General features: G+C 35.5%; 1 protein-coding gene across 2 annotated transcripts in view; it reads right to left on the reverse strand.

Moving 5' to 3' along the window:
• necab2 (N-terminal EF-hand calcium binding protein 2) overlaps nucleotides 1-22247 on the reverse strand; it is a 62866-nt gene that overhangs the window by 18074 nt on the left and 22545 nt on the right. For both annotated transcript variants that reach the window (XM_027161248.2, XM_027161247.2), the window contains exons 3-6: nucleotides 20292-20400; nucleotides 17328-17353; nucleotides 16335-16432; nucleotides 836-972 (exon numbers count right to left, since the gene is read on the reverse strand). In XM_027161248.2, coding sequence (XP_027017049.1) covers nucleotides 836-972; nucleotides 16335-16432; nucleotides 17328-17353; nucleotides 20292-20400 — 370 coding nt within the window. The remainder of the gene's footprint in view (nucleotides 1-835; nucleotides 973-16334; nucleotides 16433-17327; nucleotides 17354-20291; nucleotides 20401-22247) is intronic.

The raw sequence follows: 22247 nt of genomic DNA on the forward strand, positions 1-22247 counted from the left end.
ATCTCTAAATCTTGTGCCTTCATCCCCGATATCCTCACAAAAAATCTGACAATACTTGTCAGAAACAGCTTATCTTTACATTCACCATCTTCCAATTTCCAAACTCTGCTGTCCAGCATATCAGCATTCATTAGTAACCTCAGATAATCTATTCTAAATAGCATTTACATATCTAGTGTTGACCTTACGCTTTCCTTCTAATTTCACTGGCTGTGATGCTGATTGCATGTAATGTACACTTAAATGCCTTGAATTACTCGTCAGAGCTTACATCCATTATGATCACTTTGATATACAAGTGAATGATGCACAAATATCAAGGAACATGTGAAGATTTTAAGATATGGAGTTATACCCTCTTGCTCTCTCCATCATAGTTGAACTATACCTTAGTTCATGTAGCTCTTTTCTTTTTTGTCACACAGGTACTGTATCCTTTATGGTTTATCTGAAAATGCTATTGCATTATCATTACTTTTAAATAGTTGTCTATCGTCTATAACATCTATACATGAGCTCAGAGGTACTCACAGAAGGTTAGTGTTGTTGTGCTTGATGTCCCTTGAAGTCAATGTTTTAATGAAAGGGGGGATTTCTTTATTGTTGTGCCACTTGTAACTCTGTCTGTTCTTCCTTCACTTATTTGGAATGATTTACCGTAAATTAGTAATAATTTAGTAACAACATAATGTTTTGCAGCCCTTTCAGTTGCGTTTACACTACAGTAAAATGCCTTTATTATATACAGCCTTTGATGTTGCTCACATTGTATAACAAATTGTCTGAACTAATTTTTTTTCCTGAACCTATCATATGCCAGAGTTTATCAACTCACCCAGGAGGACAATGCTGATCATCAATAGCATCCACTGCACTCTCCACAGAGTTGAGCAAGGACTGGATTTGATTGGCTGATTCCTTCAACAGGAAGCGAGTCACAAACTGCTCAATATTACTTCCTCTTTCATACACCTGTTAAAAAAAGAGGGGGGTGGGTATACATTAGAGGGAGTGAGTGTGAAAAGCAAAGAACAGCAGAATCAGCACAGTGCAGGGTGTTTAATGATTGCATGCATAGCTAATGAGACCTTGCCTGAGTCTCAGCAAGCTCATCAGCATGCTGCATTCCAGCGGAAGGCTTTTAACATATCGCCATACAACTAAATGCAGGCTTTGCTAATGTTGCATACAGCAGATGGTGAAATAACTGAACTCTTTCTGAAATATGGATGGGAAAATACAAGAACTGAGTATAGTAATAAAAAAAATTAACAAGATAAATGCAAAATGAGAACTAATTTTCCAGATTGCAATTGCTTGCTTGAATGCCATGATGCCTCAGCAGTTAAGGAGCAACTTCTAAAAAGTTTTTTTGCTTTTGATATAATTAGAACAGCAAAAAACATTGAAAATATGTAATTCTCACTGCTTCACAATTAAAAAAACCTTCTTAGCCATATGAAAACATTGTGTTTAGTTATTTTAATTTAATATGTGACTTTTGATTACAAGACTATTACAGTTATTGACTACAGCAGTGTAATAATAGTTTTCTGAAACTACTCAGCTTGGTAACATGGTGCAATGCCTTTATAGGGACCTTAATGTCACAAAGAACACACATTTATTAGACAAATAATAATGATTTTACTTAGTCATGAAATTATACAAACTCTTACAGATTCTGTAGAATGCTCATACAAATAAACACAGTGAGTTTCCTATTACAGGTGTATTGATATTATTCATATGTTTGAACCATCAGAATCATCAGTCCACTCTCACTTGACATTCAATAATCCCCACAGGAAGAATATAACGTTTCACTTTCTCACTTGTCTAGACAGAGACTGCAAAACATCTGACAGTGAAAAACTAGTGGCAATTTTTATTCCATTCTCAAGGCTATATAACAAAATGCTGAAGTGCAAAAATGGCATGAAGTATAGAGCATGGACCACATTGATGCATCTGATGAGATACAGTGCAATGCTATGCAGACTCCTGTTGACTGTTTCATAAAAAGAAAAAATAGGGAAGAAAGTCTGGGACACTAGAGAAAGAGCCAGTTAGTGTGTATTTGTGTGTGGAGTGTGTGTGTGTGTGTGTGTGTGTGTGTGTGTGTGTGTGTGTGTGTGTGTGTGTGTGTGTGTGTGTGTGTGTGTGTTTGTGTGTGCGCGCACAGTGGTGGCCAGCATGATTAATGTTAGTGACATGCCAGGTCAGCAATTCTGTATTGCCTTTTACTACTACTGAAGGTTTCACACACATCAGCAAGAAGTAATGTAATGATGTTAATGCTAAATGCAGATTCTTGGAGAGAAAAAAAACAACAACTTCATAATGATCATAATGATTGCAGGGTAAGTGATGAAGTTTCTATGCAGAAAAATGTTTAATGCAACAGCTGTACTGTAAAAGAACTATACCATTCCCAAGGCTGTAAAAGCAACACTAACCAGATGTTTGCTCAAGTTGTTGATAACCTTAAAATAAAAAGCTCTAATAGGAGACTGTCACAGAAACTCCCTGGGCCTAAGGAGTCTAAGACTTATTTCAACCTATGTCTAGTTGGTTTTACTTGTTGCCAACCTATTCAGATTTTTCTTTATTTCGTGATTCATTTTCTGGTATCTTTTTTCTCCCAGTTATGATCCTTTCAATAACTATGATTGTTATTAAAATAATTATATTTGCATCCTTTACCTTCTGGCTTAGAATTAAGTATTGTAAAGATAAAATGTTTTACTAATAGACACAGATTATTTAAATGCTACTTATATTAACTATATGATATTTGGAGAAAATCATTAGTCAAAAATCTCAGATATATATAGAACTCTAAATAGAGTTCAGATAGTAAAGCTTAATAGTGTGTTTTTTTAGGGGAAATACAAAACAAGGGTTTTATGTGTGTAAACCAATGACTTAAATGCATTTAAAATAGAAACTGTGGAGCTGAATATTAATGGAATCTAAACAGAGTGCACAAATGTAGAACATAAGGCATCTGACACTTCTCTAGAATATTTACAGCATACCTTTGTTTGTGATTATATTGGAGAATTACTGAATAACAGTGAGTGACAATGTAGACTACACACACATTTGTGCTGAAAGGAAATGAATGACTGAAGCTCTTTGCCAAAGGAATGGGTTCATTCATTATACATAACCATTGCACATGTGTGATACATATTACAGAAATAGCAGCAAAAAAGTGCATTAACTAACTAAACAAAAAAGATAAACTAAAATAAAACTGAATCATCAGATGTTCTGTTAACATGATGAATTTTTATTAACACTTAAATAGGATTCTTATATGTTACTACTATAAGCATGTCCTCTAAAGCTCTTCCTGAAACAGCTTTTGCTGGACTATGAGTAGGATGTTAAACCCAGGCCTCTGAAATGTTCTGTAATTTGAGATGGCCATTGTATTTGCATCTGTGAAGAAAATAATTGATCTGTGGATCTGCCTAGGGTGTCCATTCATAATGCATAAATTAGCAGATACACTTTTAAAATAGCTGTTCACAGCAGACAAGCGAACAAAGGCTGGCTCCAAAATGTGCATTACAGGGAAGTCCAATCATAATCATATTTTATCATTTAAAGGCGACTCAGCAGCCTGAATTAGCTTTATGTTTAACGCTAGTAACTTGCAAAATAAAAGGGATGAGGCTATACTTTATACTATGCTTGGAATATGCTTGGAGTTCTGCGCATGCTTCTTCAAAAGCCATTTCCACAAATCACCAAACGTTGTTGCTAAGTTACATATTGACTCCTGTTGCTAGGATACAATTAATTGGTTCATGTCTGAACAGCTATGTGGCATCTAAGGACCATGAGGATCTGGGTCTTAATATAGATGAGACACCACAGATATGCCTGCAGATCTATTTAAAACAATCTAACACCTGTGCTTTTTTCCGTTGAACAAACATACATATATGCTGTGCTCTAAAAATGTGCAAGGTGCAAGCACCAGCACTTTCTTACTGAAGCTGAATCTGGAAAAGCTTTTTTTTTTTTTTTTTTTGCTCAGCAGGCTCAAAATATTTTAATATATTAACCAAAAAAATAAAGCTCTGGCACTCGTTTTTGTGCATTAATTGACTTTGGTTATAGAGCAATGTTGTCAATATATACTTATAACATTGATATCAATATATCAATATTATTGATATAAGGTTCTTTAAAGAGAGCTTTAAATGGTGAGAAGTGTGTTAGTTTGCCTTAATTATCAAGCACAATAAAAAGAAAGCTATCGCAGACAAAGCATGTAAACCCATATCCCAGGCCAGAAACCAGGCAAATCTTCAGAAGAAAAAAGGAGATTCAATCCTAATCACATTATGTTGCCCAAAAGCTGGAGTTATGGGATAATTTGGTTAGTCAGCCTGGGATACATCCATTCACATGCTGGGATCAGAGCTGCTGAAAGCTACAGGCTGGGATTAAATATTGGAGAACTATGAGAAAATGCCAGAGAAAATGGACATTGGTTTCGTTTTGTGTGTGTGAGAGAGATAAATTTCTATTGTCCAATGTCTTTATCATATAATATTCTCCAAAAATATTTGTATTTAAATATTTTTATATAAAGGATAAAAAATGAGTTTATTTTATGTAGTGCAATTATTGGCAATGATTAGCATCCTTATAAAATTATTTTCAGACTCCTGCCCAGCAGTAGCTGACATTTACATTAATAAAAATATAGCCTGAAACAAGTTGAAAGACTATCACACTTGAGTCAAGATCTTTGTACAGAAGAGTATTATTAATATAGCCCAATTTTGCAACATTTTAACATTACATTTTCACTGAAGAATTTGTGTGATGCAGAGAGTATACAGTGCTTCCTTCTGTTCACAATTTCGACCACTAAGTGCATTAATAACTGGAATCAAAATGCAGCAAGCATTCTGCCCCAAAATAGCACAAATTCTAGAAAGTTTAGCAAATTATCAGAACATCAGATTGTATTTGCCAAATTATGATGTTTAAAAATCATTGGTCACTCGAAAGAAGTTTGTTTCTACAGTAAATACAATTAAAATATTTTCATTTCATTGTTCAGTGCATGTGTACTGTACTTCTTCAATTCACACCCTAGGTATTTAAGAGAGACCACTGTCTGCACCTACAGGCAGAGGAAAATGGTGTTCTATTGCACTTTCTCCAGATAAGATGTGGTAAAGCTTTGCAGATGAGTGACCCATTCTTTGACAATGTAAAATAATGATAAGTTCTTTTTTTTCATGCTCCAGTCATGATTCACTCTCTCCTCAGACAAGCATAAAATATACAATACAGACATGGACTTGAACACTAAATTAAGCACACCAAAAAGCCCAGGGCTTAGTGTGCTAGTTAGACAGTTCTTGAATCTTTTCTCACTTCTGTGCCCTAGCTCTGACCAGCACCATCTGCATAAAGATCCTACACAGTCACAGTTGGTAAAGATTCATGGTAACAGATGGTGGAATTAAATGAAAGGAAACAAAGCAACACCAAACAGACAGGGCCACTCTTTGCTGTAGGAATAATAAGCTACACTTTGCAGTAGGAATAATGGTCTAAACACACAAAATCCCTGCTGCCACTATTTGTCCTGTTTTTACAATTATTGCTCAGTTAATGTGCCTTTCATGGAGGCGTAAATGATAAAGACTATTCAATGTGAAACATGTCATCCATCAGGCTTTTCCCCCAGAAGTTCCTATGATTACAAAAACACTAGTGCCTTTTCATTTCATATACATAGATGATGGAATGTATCCACTGAATTAGAGAAAGACAATTTATATTCATCAAACAGCACAGACTTTTTGTTCTGACCATTAACTTTTCCACTTTAGCACACAGTAAAGATGTTATAGTGAGATGAGGAATAAAGATACCTCCAATACTAGAACAGCTAAGAAGTTTTGGTGTTTAGTGGTATTTATTAGCATATGGACAGTGATGGATGAACATTGTACAAAAAATATGTACAAGTTCAAACCACCAATGAAGCAGGAAGCATGGAACAACACGGTCTGCAAGCGTGGTCTGCTTCAAAGTCAATACATAAGATTAACTGTATGCGGCTACATTTTCAAGTCATTTATATTCACAAAGGATAAGCTAGTGTAATAACAATCATTAAGGCAGGAGGATCTGTAACAATGACATTCAGACTGCAAGAGAATGGAAGGCAACACAACACTCTCAATGCAGGAGCTTTTTGTAGCCTTGTTTGAGATAACAATTATGGAACTGGTAAATCTGGACAACACTATAATTCAGTAGAACCAGGCCAGATACTGAGTGGAGTAAAACTGAGATTTAGTAGGTGGGGACACCCTACTTATGTATGACTGCCAACAATGTGGGAAGAGTTCAACGCTGATATCATGTTCGGTATAGCTGTTTCTCAGCTTAATATAGCTAACTGGTTGACCTGACCTTAGGCCTTCATGATTTCTTGTATATCTTCTGCTTTTGGAAAGATTCAAGATACAAAAAATCCTTTAAACTTTCATATTGAACACATAAATGATCACACATTAGTTAACTGAAGAAATACATAGCTAAAAAATACATTTTTTCAATCTTAAAATTAAACCATTAATCAGCAAGCTATAATAACGTAAAATGTTTTATTCTGCACCAGTATAGAGCAAAATAAAAGCTCAGCTCTGCCTGTCATGATGATGATGATGTCTTTAAGATTGTGAGCAAATATAAAACATTATTTCTCAACAAAAACAATTCTGAAATAAACATGTTAAATCAGTCCATGGAGGTAAATTCATGGTGCTTAAATGTGAAAGCAGGAAATTTTACAGTCATACGTATGGATATACATGTAGTCGACGAATCAATTCATCCCAAAGGTGTTCAGTGGGGTTGAGATCAGGAGACTTTCAGGATTCTGAGTGAAACCAAATTCTTCCCATGCTTGTGAGATTAATGAAGGTCTAGCTCTTCTATATGTTCCCTTAGTCAATTATACTTGACATACAGTATATAAGATTTAAAAGAAGACAAATGAGTATAGAAATAACCAAATAAGTGCTTTTAGCTATGATTGCTGTAAATCCAGAAACTACCATAGTGCCAATCTTCATTTGTCAATAAAAATACCTCATTATTAAGGCAGTTTGTTTTACAGACATGTTTTTATAGATCCAAAACTTATATAAGTCCTGTTGGGGAAATCTCTCTATCAGGGTAGCTTTCTATGGAGCTCAGTATGAAGGCAAATTTTTACTAAGCTCTTTATGAAAGCATGTTTCAAAGGAGGAAGTGGTCCATAAAATCAGCCTTCTATGGACACAGTGTTTTATCGAGGCAGCCTTTCATGAAGGCAGTTCTATAATGAGACAGCTTTCACTGAAGGAAATTCTCTAAGGAATCAACTTTTATGGAGTCAGCCTTGCAGCTTCCCATTAAGACAACTTTCCACCAAATGCATGTTGTAGGTTTCCATTCAGGCATTTCACAGTGAAGCCTCAGCCCGCAGCAGACTACAAACTGGCTACACTAAGCATTGTTGAGCTTAGTGTCAGGGCAATAATAAATGAAAGTCTGGAGCACAAAGTGTTGCTTACAGTTCCACACTCCTGGGAAACATCTCTTTCTTCTTCAGAATATAATCACACTGAATGAAATCACTATATCCACAACTATTCTCAATCTATTAGTAAACCCAAACTTAACAGTGGTAACAAAACATACAAAATTTTACAGCTAGTCAGTTTGTATTTCTTTACAGTGCATGTTCTTACCTAAATACAAACTCAATATATTTACAGATACATGCATGTTAGACAATGAATATTTCTGGATATTTTTGTATGTATATATACACACATAAAAGAAAGCATTGAGCAAATAAATTAGAAACAACGCTTCACTCTCATATATTCACCTGCTGGATCCTCAACCATGGTATAGGCTCATAAATATCAACCTCTGTTATCAAACTGTGAAATCCAAAGTGCATTTCCAACCTGCATATATATATATATATATATATATATATATATATATATATATATATATATATATATATATATATATATATATATAGAGAGAGAGAGAGAGAGGCCTCCAGATATTTAAACTACATTTAACTCCACATGGTGTTTAGCCAAACTCACGAGTAGAGTAAATCTGAGGTGAGCACTAAAGGGAAATAGCATACATTTGTTCATTTACACAGGTTCTTCGGCTTAATCGATATTTGCATTCAGTACTATCCATAACTTTGCTTTAAAATTTATTTCAAAATGAAAATAGTCCAGTTTTAATCCATATTTTTTTTTATTATTATTTTCTTTCATTCCTTTCCATTGGTTACAGAAAAAATGTAATGATTTAATAATGATTCAGTGAGAAGTGGCATTTACAGGCAGGTAAATCAGAAATAGTAGCACCTGCTGAACCAATCACTTAGAAAGAATTTAGCACAGCATGCACCAACAACTGCCACATGAAAAATGGTTTGAAACAGCAGAGTTGCAAGCCTGAAACCGTGGAGTAGAACAGTGTGGCATATCAGGGGATCTAATAAGCTTCTTCATAACAGATGCACACACAAACAAATAAGTGAACAAACATACATGGACACACACACTCAGCACACCAAAAAACACCTAACATGGAAGTGAAAAGTAAACACCTAAAGTTGTTTTTTTCCCTTGTTGAAGAATAATACATTCATAATATCTATCCAATTCAAAGTCCCAGTTCTGTAACTAGATTATTTGAACGGATGAAACCAAGATTTTCTTAACTTAAAGGTTAAAAAGACTGATGGGAAGAGAAGAATATCCAAAGATCCAAACAATTATACATCATTTGCCATCATGGTAGAGGCAGGGTTATAGCATGGGCATATATGAGTGCCAATTGAACAGGGACACTGAGTGTTTACTGATGATGTGCAAGTAACAGGATGAATTCTGAAGTCTATAGAGCAAAAATTTCTGCTCAGATTTGGAAAAATTCCGCGAAACTGTCAGGACAGTGCATAGTACAGATATATGATCACTCAAAACATATAAACAACTCAAGACGTCTTAAGACAAAGAAATGGACTGTTCTTAAATGGCTGAGTCAGGCACCTGACCTCAACCCAACTGAGAATAGCTTTCACTTTGTGAAGACCAAAGTGAAAACAGAAAGACACAAATGTATGTACCTTTCCTCTTATAGCAATTATTCTCATAAAAAATAAAGATTTTTGAAATCCAAACAGCATTTTTTGCTATTAGTCTACACAAACATTTGGCCAAATACAATATGAGGTTGCAAACGTGTAGAATGCCATCCATCACCTTTAGGAACTATGAAACGGTTTCAAATGCAATATAGACAATGTTGTGGATATTTAAGGTTAAAATTAACTATTAATCACACTTCAATAACAACCAGCTGTTTGGGCAGGTTGTATAAAAACAATGAAAGCAACTCACAAAATTCAATATTTTAATCAGATGAGGCCATTTTTATGTCTCTAATTCTACAGTTGATTATTCTTCTACTTTCGGCTTTTCCCGTTAGGGGTCGCCACAGCAAATCATCAGTTTCCACCGAGCTCTATCCTCTGCATCCTCTACTCATGTCCTCATTTAACAAATCCATATATCTCATCTTTGTCCTTCCTCTTGACCTCTTACCTGGCAGCTCCATCTCCAAATTCCTTCTACCAATAGAACCATCTCACTCCTCTGTACATGTCCAAACCATCTCAGACTAGCCTCTCTGACCTTGTCCTTAAAACAGCCAACCTGAGCTGTCCCTTTTATGTGCTCGTTCCTAATCCTGTCCATCCTCGTCACTCCTAAAGAGAACCTCAACATTCTCATCTCTGCTACCTCCATCTCTGCCTTGTATCTTTAAATCACTGCTACAGTTTATAAACCATACAGCATAACTGGTCTCACTACTGTCTCATACACCTTTCCGTTGATTATAGATTTATAGTCTTATTGAGATTACAAACCTGTTTTAGTTTTTGCATTACATTTTATGTAGTTTGTACAATAACAGCAAACTCTAAAGCTGTGCATACTTCATTTAAACATATGCTGAAACTTAACAAGAATTTTGTTCAAGGTCGAGCAGAAGTTCTATTAAATCTGATGCTCTCTGCTCTCTTGACTCACCACAATCCTACTCAGCTTCCTGGACTCAGGGAGCATGTCCGAGTCCAGTGTGACAGCCCACACTGGGATTACAGAGGATCAGAGCTGACAGGTAGCATTGCTGCAGATCTTTTGGGACACGGCTCAATGACACCCACTACATCACACTATCTATTGCTGACAATCTCCACAGGTATAATGGAAAGCATTGAGCAAATAAATTAGAAACAATGCTTCACTCTCATATATTCACCTGCTGGATCCTCAACCATGGTATAGGCTCATAAATATCAACCTCTGTTATCAAACTGTGAAATCCAAAGTGCATTTCCAACCTGCACTCTAGCTCTACAATTTGTAAAAGAATAGAGAGAAGAGGAGAAATGAGAAGATGGACTACTGAACGTAAGGTCATGAGTTCAAATCCCAGATCCACCAAGGTGCCAGAAAAGTAAAAAAATAAAATAGGAAATTTAGGAAATTAGCATTGTAAGATTCATTCAATATTCTGAAACAATCTGTTACCCTGTAAAAATCTACTGTTACCCTGACCAGGCAATGTGTGGTTACTGAACATAGATGAGCAAATACCCTTTCCCCTCTTTGTGGAATAATTATTTTAATTATATTTTGTGTTTTATATTATTTGGTTTAATTCTAATTATTTGATATAAAAGAGGATCTTGCTGGTTGTGGAGAATTTTTAAACAAGCCCAATCTGGCAACCTGTTCATTAGCTGTTCTGGTTCCAGCTTCTGCAGAGCAAGCAGAGGTCAGTGTGATTTCTGCCTATTTATGACCATTTCATGCAATAAGTCTACAAAGATAAATGGAGCAATGATTGCACTGCCCCAGGATTGCAAAAAGAAAAGAGGGCAAATTAATGAAACATCAGCTTAGATCTGTCAAAAAGCAATATTGTTTAAATCATTGGTCACTTAAAAGAGGTAATTATGATTTCAACAGAGTTTAAAATGAGGCTGTGAATAAGGACTTTATGAACATTAACATTTATCTGTGGGGCTATGCTTCAACTTCCACTATTTATGAGATGTCAATGTAGTTAATCATAAATACAATACAGCACACTTTAATATCATCTTCTGTCTCCATAATAGCCAATACAGGGTTTGGGGTCATGGAATTAATGACATGGATAACTCAAGTAGGTCTTCACAGAAAATGACTTTTTTCCCTAAATAAAATATTTCTGCTTCATAGAGTGTTACAGTCATTTATATATAAGAAATAGATTAAACTGAATTTTTTTAACCACTGCAAGAATTTGGGGAAAAACTTGCCAAATTAACACAAAAACAAGGATTTGATTTTCATTACACTGACTCTATCCACTACACTGGGACACTGTAACTAAGTGGAGAAGAAGATAAGGATTGTAGTCTTTTCTGAGTAAACAGAGTGGATATGACTGACGGTGTGCACTTGTAATAATAGAACGGGAAAGCAGCAGGTAAGGGAATATTACTCTCTCCTTGTCTTGTTCTAATCTTGCTCTTTTGTTCTGACAGGAGGTATAGAGCTACTGACACTAGTGCTCTTACTAAGCACATTATGTGCAGTCAACTGATCTCTGATACTACTGTAGATGTCAAGAAATATGCTGCTATTTTCTAAAAAAAAAAAAAATTCAAAAACAAACTGTTCTGTTTTAAAGAGGTATTTTGGTGTTATTAGGTGAAATTTGCATTTACAGAATATAAGATGGAGGTAGCAGAGATGAGAATGTTGAGGTTCTCTTTAGAAGTGATGAGGATGGACAGGATTAGGAACGAGCACATAAAAGAGACAGCTCAGGTTGGCTGTTTTGGGGACAAGGTCAGAGAGGCTAGATTAAGATTTTTTGGACATGTACAGAGGAGTGAGATGGTTCTATTGGTAGAAGGAATTTGGAGATGGAGCTGCCAGGTAAGAGGTCAAGAGGAAGGACAAAGATGAGATATATGGATTTGTTAAATGAGGACATGAGTAGAGGATGCAGAGGATAGAGCTAGTTTTTAAATCTCAACATATATAACATGCGATATTCTCCAGCACTTATTTCCAATTTATATTATGAACCGACATAATAAAACATTGCAAATAATCTTATAGCCTGCCTGGGACTATTTCAGTTGCTACTATTAAAATAAGTAATTAGTTGCTAAAATGCACTGAGAAATATATATATATATATATATACACACACATATATATATATATATATATATATATACACACACACACACACACACACACACACACACACACACACACACACACACACACACACACACACACACACACACACACACATATATATATATATATATATATATATATATATATATATATATATATATGCGTAGCATATCTATAAATCTCACCCTTAGGAGTTTACCTTTAATCATGCTTCCTCTCTTGTCCCCGGAGACACAGGCAATTAAGCAATTAAAAGCAATTAAGCCCAAAGACTTTCAGACTATACTGTAGGTCCATATAGGTACATTGTTATTTTATTCTAAAACTGTTCAAGTAGGTCAAAATACTCATCTATATAGATATATAGATGAGTATTTTGACCTACTTGAACAGTTATTATAAAATGATTAAAAATTACAAATGGTACGTAAGAATTCTAATTGACTTCATGCTGTTTGAAAAAGTACTGTAGCTGGAATAGCTACTTAAAAACACTGCATTAAAACGCTGATTTTAATTGAAACCCTTAATCATATTTGATTCTGATATAAAAGATGTCATCTCTTCCACACAATAACACCTCGGAAAATAAGATACAAATACAGTAGACCTTCTAATTAATGCTCAGCTTGCCAAAGCATGAATATTTTAAAAGCAGTATGAAAATATCACATTTGCATTAATAATTACTGCCAGCCCTCAACAGAAGCTGTGGCACAGGAAAGTAACAAGGACTTGAAGAGAAAATGTAATAACAATTGCAAGTCAAAATTACATTAATTAAAGAGGATACAGTGATAATTTGACAAGTCACAAGTTCATCAGATGAACAAGTAATCTCGGCAATCTCAGAGCAGTCCCATTTAGTTATAAAAGAGAGAACACTGAGCCAAATTCCTGAACCAATATAAGAGACCGTCATTCAGGAGACTTTAGTCTGGGTTCAGTTATGCGAGTGTAGTGAGCAGCAATATAGAAATTATGAAATTAAGTTTTTAAGATAAACCGACAAAACTAGAGACTTGTGTGGTAAGGGAAGCACAGGAGTTGACATGTCATGCACAAAAACTGTTGTGTTTCAGTTAAGACTCTGAGCTTGAACATGAGTGGGTTGTGTTTGTGTGATACGGATTGTGCGAAGAGCAGTACTATGGTCATTGCCACAGTGTGAGATTTTAAAATAACCATAGTATTCCATGCTGTATGTTTTTTGCCATGTAAATCATCTCACATAAGACATCTTTTTAATCAAAGACATTGCTTATGTTAAGAGTAAAATTCAACTCTAAGTGAAGCAGACGATTGCTCAGTCAGCATAGCCTTAAAAATGTGGGCAATTTTGAGAGCTAAATAAACAAATAAATTATGGCAAATCGAAATGAAAAGCATGACAGAATAGCCTCAGTATTGCATAGACAATACTGCTTGACTACTTCATTTAATATAAAAATTTTCTATTTAAAAAATCCTTCAAAGAGACTTCTGCTGCAGGTCTCATCAGTAGATATAGAGTTTTTTCTACTTGCCACTGTACCGCTAGGCCTCATGCAATAAATAAAATGTGCCGGCTCAAGCAATATTTCACAAGCTAGTGTATTAGTGAAAGTTTAAGCCATGGGTAGACTTGGAGCAAACCAAGGTTTGCTTTAAAGTGCTGCCGAAATTATTTTCTCAAATAACATCAAAGTATAATCTTGCATGGAAGAATGAAAGTATATTTAATAATGTTACAGCATTAGCTCATGTAATTATTTCCACATAAATAAATAAAAATATATCCTATAACCACAATATAGGGTTGTGTTGTGCAAAAATGTTAAACACTATACATCCAAAAGTATTTGCACAGCTGACCATCACACCCACTTGTGCCCATTCCAAAACCATGGCCATTAACACAGAGGAAACGCCACTCTTTTTAGAAGGATTTCTATAACATTTTGGAATGTAAATATAGGATTTTTGCTCATTCATCAACAATAACATTAGCGAACTTTGGGGGTTGAGGTCAGGGTTCTTACACAACATACTGGCAAACCATCTTTCTGGCCCTTGCTTAACACAATTGGGGATAGTTCAAAAATGGATGTAATGGTCACATTGTCACCAGGAGAAACCGTAGCAGTAACAAATGTAGCCTAGCTAGTTTACACTGATCTAGACATCTTCATCATTATCCGAAGCTTATAATATAACGGTTAATTGATTTTTTAAACACATTTCTTTACTTGGGGGGCACGGTGGCTTAGTGGTTAACATGTTTGCCTCCGCCTTGTGTGTGTGGAGTTTGCATGTTCTTCCCGTGCCTCGGGGGTTTCCTCCGGGTACACTGGTTTCCTCCCCTGGTCCAAAGACATGCATGGTAGGTTGATTGGCATCTCTGGAAAATTGTCCGTAGTGTGTGTGTGAGTGAATGAGAGTGTGTGTGCCCTGCGATGGGTTGGCACTCCATCCAGGGTGTATCCTGCCTTGATGCCCGATGACGCCTGAGATAGGCACAGGCTCCCCGTGACCCGAGAAGTACGGATAAGTGGTAGAAAATGAATTAATTCCTTTACTTTCATTTAATTTGAAAAGCTGCTTCAGAGAGAAGTTTTCTGTTGATTCTCTTACATCATTAAATATATTTTCATATCAAAGAAAAAATGCAGTCTTCATTTTCCATTCTCCGAATTTTCTTGATATTATAAAACCCATGTACTCAAGAAAAATCTGGCAACCATGAAGCATGAAATATATGCAGTTAATTTTAATTATATAAATGAGTCACCCAGAAAATTGACTTAAGCAGCTGCGTAAACAGTCTGAATACAATTATTTCCACATAAATATTTTGAACTAAAGGACATAATATAGAGCAAGATTCAAGGAGAATGCCGACATAAACATAGTGGTTTTTTTATAGACATAAAATATAGTACATGTTATAGACAGATACCTTTAATATGAAAAATAACAAATTTCTCAAAGTTTTTTAGTTTAATAATGAGAAACCATTCAAAATTCGTTGCTGATGAGACTCTTCTCACCAAAAGCTTTTAAACATAAACACATATTTATTAAAGGTAATCAAATCTACATATTCAACTAGTATTCAAAGAGTGGCATCTTTTTAGTGAAACACATTTGTTTGAATAAAAAACACATGGTGAGTGAGATAAGATAGATCAAATGGCATTAGTTGCCATTGGAATGCAACATCGAGAGTCGCTGAGATCTGTCTGTATTACTGTCTCTATCTCTATTACAAATGCACATTCATGAATACAAAGAAAATTCCTAATTTCTGTTTCTTCTTATTCACTTTAAGCCCCTCACTAAGTTTCAGCTGCTCCTCTAAAAACATTAGGACTAAACAGGATTGTATTTGCAAAGAATAAATTTATAACATAAAAAGCACTAGACAAGCGATGTAAATATCTGACTTGTGTTGTGCTGTAGCTAAAGCATAGCAGTGCACTGAGGCATCTGACTGAGTGCCAGCTTGCACTAATGAGGAGTAAATACCAAACAGAATATTCAAGTAAAGCTTTGAAACGATGTGTTATATTTAGCAGAGTGGAAGCAACAGACTTGATACCACATGTGTGTCTACAAAAATTACCGTGCACAAACACACACACACACACACACACACACACACACACACACACACACACACACACACACACACACACACACACACACACACACACACACACACACACACACACACACACACCTCTGTACCACTGAGACTGTTAGTGTCAAAGACTAATCAGAGACTGAGCCCTATTTGAACCTTTTTTAAATTCTGTGATTACAGAACACCAAAATAACCCATTGGGTAATTAGTTAAAATGGTTACCTTCATTATAAAACAAAAGAAGTAAAGCAGAAACCAAAGAAGACCTGGAAGAATATCGACCTATTTCAAAAATAAGCCTCAGTAAATAATTGCACACATAAAGAACTCATACATTAATTAGCACTTGCTCCACTAACCTTCTTGGTGAAATCCATGGCTTTGAGGATGGAAAGGTTGAGTGTCTCCAGGGATGCAAGGACACCTTCGTAGTCCCCCATGTGCTTTGCAAAGTAGTCTGGATAATAGGGCAAACACAGTGATAAGAAGGAAAACGACCATTTAAGAGACCACTTTACAATGAAATTTAATTGAAATCCATACATTCAGTAACAAACCTAATTTACTGCCTGAATTTTGTGCCTGAATTTCTATGAATATATTCAAGAGATGGGAGCAGACAGTCAGGTATACAGCTCACAGCACATGTTTCTGGTCAGGGTTATAGTGGTTTACATGACCACATTTTTTTTTTTGGAGAAAGAGAAACACCTAAAAAGCACACCTACGGTATACTACCTACCACCTATAGACTGTCAACCCAGCAATATCATCATTCAGTCAACTATTTTCAGACATGTCAATGTTTATGATTGTTCATGTTTACTAGATAAGTTATACATAGACTATTAACTTGTCCCTTTTGCTTTCACTTAAATAACAGTTATTAGATCTTATTGGAGCATCTCTACACTATATCAAATTTTCTACAACAACAATTTCATGATTCTATTGCTAGACTTTAAGATCTTGTTAAAATGACATCCAAACATAATGTGATGTACTGGTGAGAATCAGTCTATAGGCAGCACCAAAACATTCTTTATGATTTGTAGAGTTTCTGAAGCAGATTACCCAAATACAGCCACCCATTCTTATGTTTGTGTATACATTTATTCATTTACACATTTATTATCCACATGCAGATGTCTCTACAAAGCTCCTGTGCATTTAGTGGACATTTTAGGAAGGGACACTTTGGGGAGGGACAAGTTGCTATTGCAACCGGGTTGGAGTTGGAAGCAAGCATGATGAAATTTATCACATTGTTCATGCAAAATAGCATCCAGCCACATGCATTCTCTCTCACAGTAAAACAACATACAGATACAGGCAGTACTTTTGATACTCACCACAAAGTTCCTTAGTGTCAACATTACTAACAGATCACAAAAAAGATGGTAGCATAGGACAGAGAAGGAAAGGCAAGAGGAGACTGGGATAAGAGAAAGGAAGAATCCATACATGCAGATAAATTAGAGGGATAAAGGTCAAATTAGATCCCCTAGATTGTTATACACATTCACTCTCACAGATCTTTAATGCATTGACTAAGATCACTGAAATATCTCCATTGGCCATTTGTGACTGAATGCACAATCCAAAAAATACATCCAAAGTAAAACAACACATGTGTATATCAGTGATGAATAGACAAAGAAAACCTCCCTTATAGATCAACTTCTAAAGAAAAATGACTTATTACGTAAAAATCTGTTACTGTTACACACACACAGGCTTCATTTGAAACACAGACGGTCATATACCAGCCTGAGCTAGTTGTGACTGAGGCTGAATTCAAAGATAGGGTACTAAGTACTTTATATATAACAGGCAACTAGATCACCTCTGTTTACCTTTCTATAAAAAGTAGAATGATAAATATATGTTCATCAAGTAGTATGACGGTAAACACTAGAAAACGAGAGAGATAGACAGGGGGGGGGGGGGTGTAATGAAAAGGGCACAGCCAATAAAGACTTTAGAGGATAGCGATTCACTTGTCCTGTCTCCTATCCATCTGCCTTTTTCATCAGTGCCAGCTACCATTTTTCAACCCTCACTTTTGATCTAGGGATTTTTTTTTTTTTATTCCTTTGCCCTCAACTTAAAATAGATGCACCACGGACAAAGAAAAGTAAAGTGGCACCTCACCCATCTCCACCTAAAAAGAGCATAAAAAATAAGCATGACATTTGCTGTGACAGATAGAGACTGACATTAACCCCTGCTGACAAATCTTGTGGCAGTCACTTTTTTGAGTCTCTTGAAGATAACCTCTCTATGCCAGCCTTTGTAATGTTAAAGCCTTAAGCATTGAATGTCAGGAATAAAACTAAACTATGTTTTCTTATTTAATCTCAAATAAGCTAAATAACAAACCAAGTTGTTCGGCCATTAAAACCACAGCAAATCTATAAAATTCCATAGTAAAAATAGGCTAGCAGTATCATTGTTAGATATGCAATAACCATATGATAATGTAACTATAGCATCACAGAGAAAAAAGAACCACAGCTACTATTGTGATATACAGTAAAATAATTACTGTAACAGTAAAACAATTGTAGTGTAATGAATGATTAAGACTCCATGATTTCATGACCATAGCTAACATAAATTACCATAGAAACAGGGAGTATAACATATACTATATATGTACTGTATAACATACAGTATGAATATTCATAATGGGGAAAAATGGAAAACTATTTATTTACCTCCTTCACCTCATCTCTTTAAGCACTGCATAAGCCCATTTACCCTAGGAACTGTATTTATAGTTTGTTAAAATACTCTATAATCAGAGTTAATATCAAGTTTACAGTATTTATACTTTCATCAGCAGTGAACATATTTCATATTGTTATTGCTAGGCTGGTTGTACCTCAGGCTATACACCAAAATGATTTACTTTATATCTTGATATCTTGCTGAAACAGATACAGTGAGTTAGATGTTTCACAATATTTTGCTTTATTGTTTGATCTCAAGTTCAGCAAATTGTGCTTTCTTAGGTTTATCATATTGTATATAATATCTTGTCATATTGTTTTATTTCAACTATAATAATCTCTTTTAATGCAGAAAACAGATTTTATGTGAACAAATGATTTTCAGAATTTCATATACTGTAGATAAAAAAATAAAAATCTGAATTTTTATGAGTTCATCAGTGTCTTTGGCCAGGTGAATGTAATAATTGTGACCTGGGACTCATTTATAATCTTAGGCCATTTTTAAGTTACAAGCTTATGTCTGTCAAACAGTGAAATATGATACCTTTCCATATCTACTGAGTGTTTTGAGAGTTTTTACATAGAGAGTTTTGTTAGGTGGATGATAAAACTACCCAGAGAATAAGCCACAACAGAAAAGAAGAAGAGGACAATTCTAGAATTGTTCTCACAACTCCTGGGTCTGGGGTTTGGTCCTCTGTTGAGGTAACTGTACGCTTGATATGTACTCCTCATGTCTGCATGGGTTTCCAAACAGATGCCAGTAATGAAATTTCTATTGCCCTGTCCACTAAAAGCAAAACACATAATCACATTCTTAAAATGTCCTATAAGTCCATTTTCTTTCTTCCAGTGGAATGGAACACCAGAATACTGCTAGAAAGGGTTAATTAAAATTCAAAGCAATACAGGCATCATCTTCAACCTTTTTCTCTCCTCTTTTCTCTCCTATATTTCTTTTCTCCCTATTATTCCTCGCTTCAAGCCTCCCCCACAACAAACACTGCCACCACTCTTTAGTTTTACTGCCCTCTTTGCCTTTGGGCTGTAGTGGTTCATTATTTCTTAAGAAATGTGCTGTGGAATTGGAGAACAAGTAACACACTCTATTTTTACATAATTCATTCTGAAATGTGATTAAAGTCAATGCACACAGTGGACCATCCCTGCCACCAGAGAGACTCTAAAACACACACACACACACACACCACACACACACACACACACACACACACACACACACACACACACACACACACACACACACACACACACACACACACAAATTTGACTGTTAAGGTTGAGAAAAATGTCACATGTACTGTAAATACAGTGGAGGGGCAATGTGAGAGTAGTTAGTAGGCTGAACTAAGAGAGATAAAAAATAGAGAATAAAAACCGAAATGCAAAGAAAGGTTACGGGGTACCACCAACTTGTTCTCTCTACCCTCTCTCCCCTTTTCACAAATTTTCACTCTGTGTGTCAGCTTCACTCCTTTTCACTTGTTCACTTGTGAATGTGCTTTTTTATCACACTGCATAATCATCCTCTTCACTGATATTAAACTGAACATTCACCTGGTGTTATCAGAATCAATGGTATGGAAAAGATTCTCCAGTTCCTCTTCATTCAGGGTGCCGTCTGAGAAGAAGGCCTGGAACTCATCCAAGGAAAGCTTTCCATCATCTGCATGAAGACAGAGAAACTGAGAGAAAAGCATTTCAGCAACATACCCTGTATTTGCAGCTTTGAGACAGCCAGATGTTTGTGTTTGGATTCAGACAGATGTTAAATATAATTGCAGGCCCACTGGAGACAACAGATGACATAGTGTCCAGATTAATGCACATAGAGACATGGGATTGTACACCTTACTTTATGGCTATATTTTTTTATCAGCCTAAATAACAATTGTGTTGTCCAAACCAACTTCTAAAAAAAAGTGACACAAAAACACAAAAGATTTCAAAATGTAGTTATTTAATTCCAATAAAGTAAACCAAGATTCAGAAAACAGGAGGGAAAAATAAGTACACTGTATAATTCATGAAACATGTAGTTTAGCAACAATACTTTGAAGTAAACCTTTTCTGTGGGAGTTTTCAGTCTGTCAAATCTGTCATATCATGGAGAAATTATGGCCCACTCTTCTTTAAAACATTGCTTCTGTTCAATGATGTTTGATGGGAAACACACAGCTTTCATAAGACTCATCACCACAGGGGTTGAGCTCTGGACTTTGACTTCCAGCACTTCAACTTTAGCAATGTTCTTTTTGATGTTGATTTTCTGACATGATTTGATCATGATCCCATCTTAAGCTATTGGACAGATGGCCCCACAATTGTCGGAAGAATATTCTGGGGTTCATTGTTCAAGTTCAATAACTTCGTTATTGTCTTAATGACTGCATAGCTCTTGTGTTTTTCTTTGTCTTTCTTTGTACTGAATTTACTGGGCTCATGATCCAAATCATACCACATCATTTGTCAAACATAGTGCAGATGTATATGGCTGCCAGTGGAATTGGGTCACTGGTATTTATTGATGATTAAAGTAGCAGGATGAATTCTGAAATGTTTAGAGCTATACTGTACTTTCTGCTCAGATTCAGTCAAATGGTGTAAAAAATATTGGTAAGTGCTTCACAGTGCAATAATATAATGAAGAATACTGTGAAAGTGGCCTAAGAGTTTTATGAAGCAAATAAAAAAACTAATGTGCTTAATCGGTCACCTGACCACAACCCACTTGAGCATGTGTTTTACTTAGTGAAGACATAACTGAAGGCAGAAAGTTCCACAGAGGATCTGAAGGCATGGCTGCACATCTCAGTGGCTGAAGCTTCAGACAGTCTATAACTGTAAAGGATTAGCATCCAAGTAATAATGAAATTCTTATATTTATTATAATGGTAGTTTGTCTTATTAATTTTGAGTCCAATATTAATGCAACACCTTTGTCAATCAATTTAAATTAAAATGTGAAAGACTACAATCACTCACATTACCTTAGTTTAAATCAATTCTGGGGGTGTTCAGTGGCAAAATGACAAAATTGTGTCGACCGTATATATGCTGAGCATAATGTCATTACTAAACCTACTAAGAACCTTGCTATTACGCATCTCTGGTTTTCTGTTTTTTCCCCATAGTCTTGTCTAGTTTATGCTGCTTGCTGATTGACTGACCTTTCCCTGTTTTTCAATTATGATTCTATTTAACCCTTTGGATTTGTCTGCCTGGAATTTCAATTCACTTCAGTTAATTGCAATTGCATCTGTTTTTGCTGCATGACAATCACTGGCTATAGGGGTATAAACAGAGTGGGCCATGAAATTGAGTAAATGTAAAATATTATTCAGTTGGGACAAGATTTCCAGAGAAATCTCTGAACAGAATAAGTATGCACTGCGTAAACATGAAATGTATGCAAATAACACCTTTGCTAGGAACTCAGTAATATGCCTCCCAGAACCCTTATTCCTTTGACATACACTTTTAAATGTAGTCTGTACTGAATTGCCTATTTTT

This window comes from Tachysurus fulvidraco, chromosome 13, assembly GCF_022655615.1.
Source record: "Tachysurus fulvidraco isolate hzauxx_2018 chromosome 13, HZAU_PFXX_2.0, whole genome shotgun sequence".
Lineage (NCBI taxonomy): Eukaryota > Metazoa > Chordata > Actinopteri > Siluriformes > Bagridae > Tachysurus > Tachysurus fulvidraco.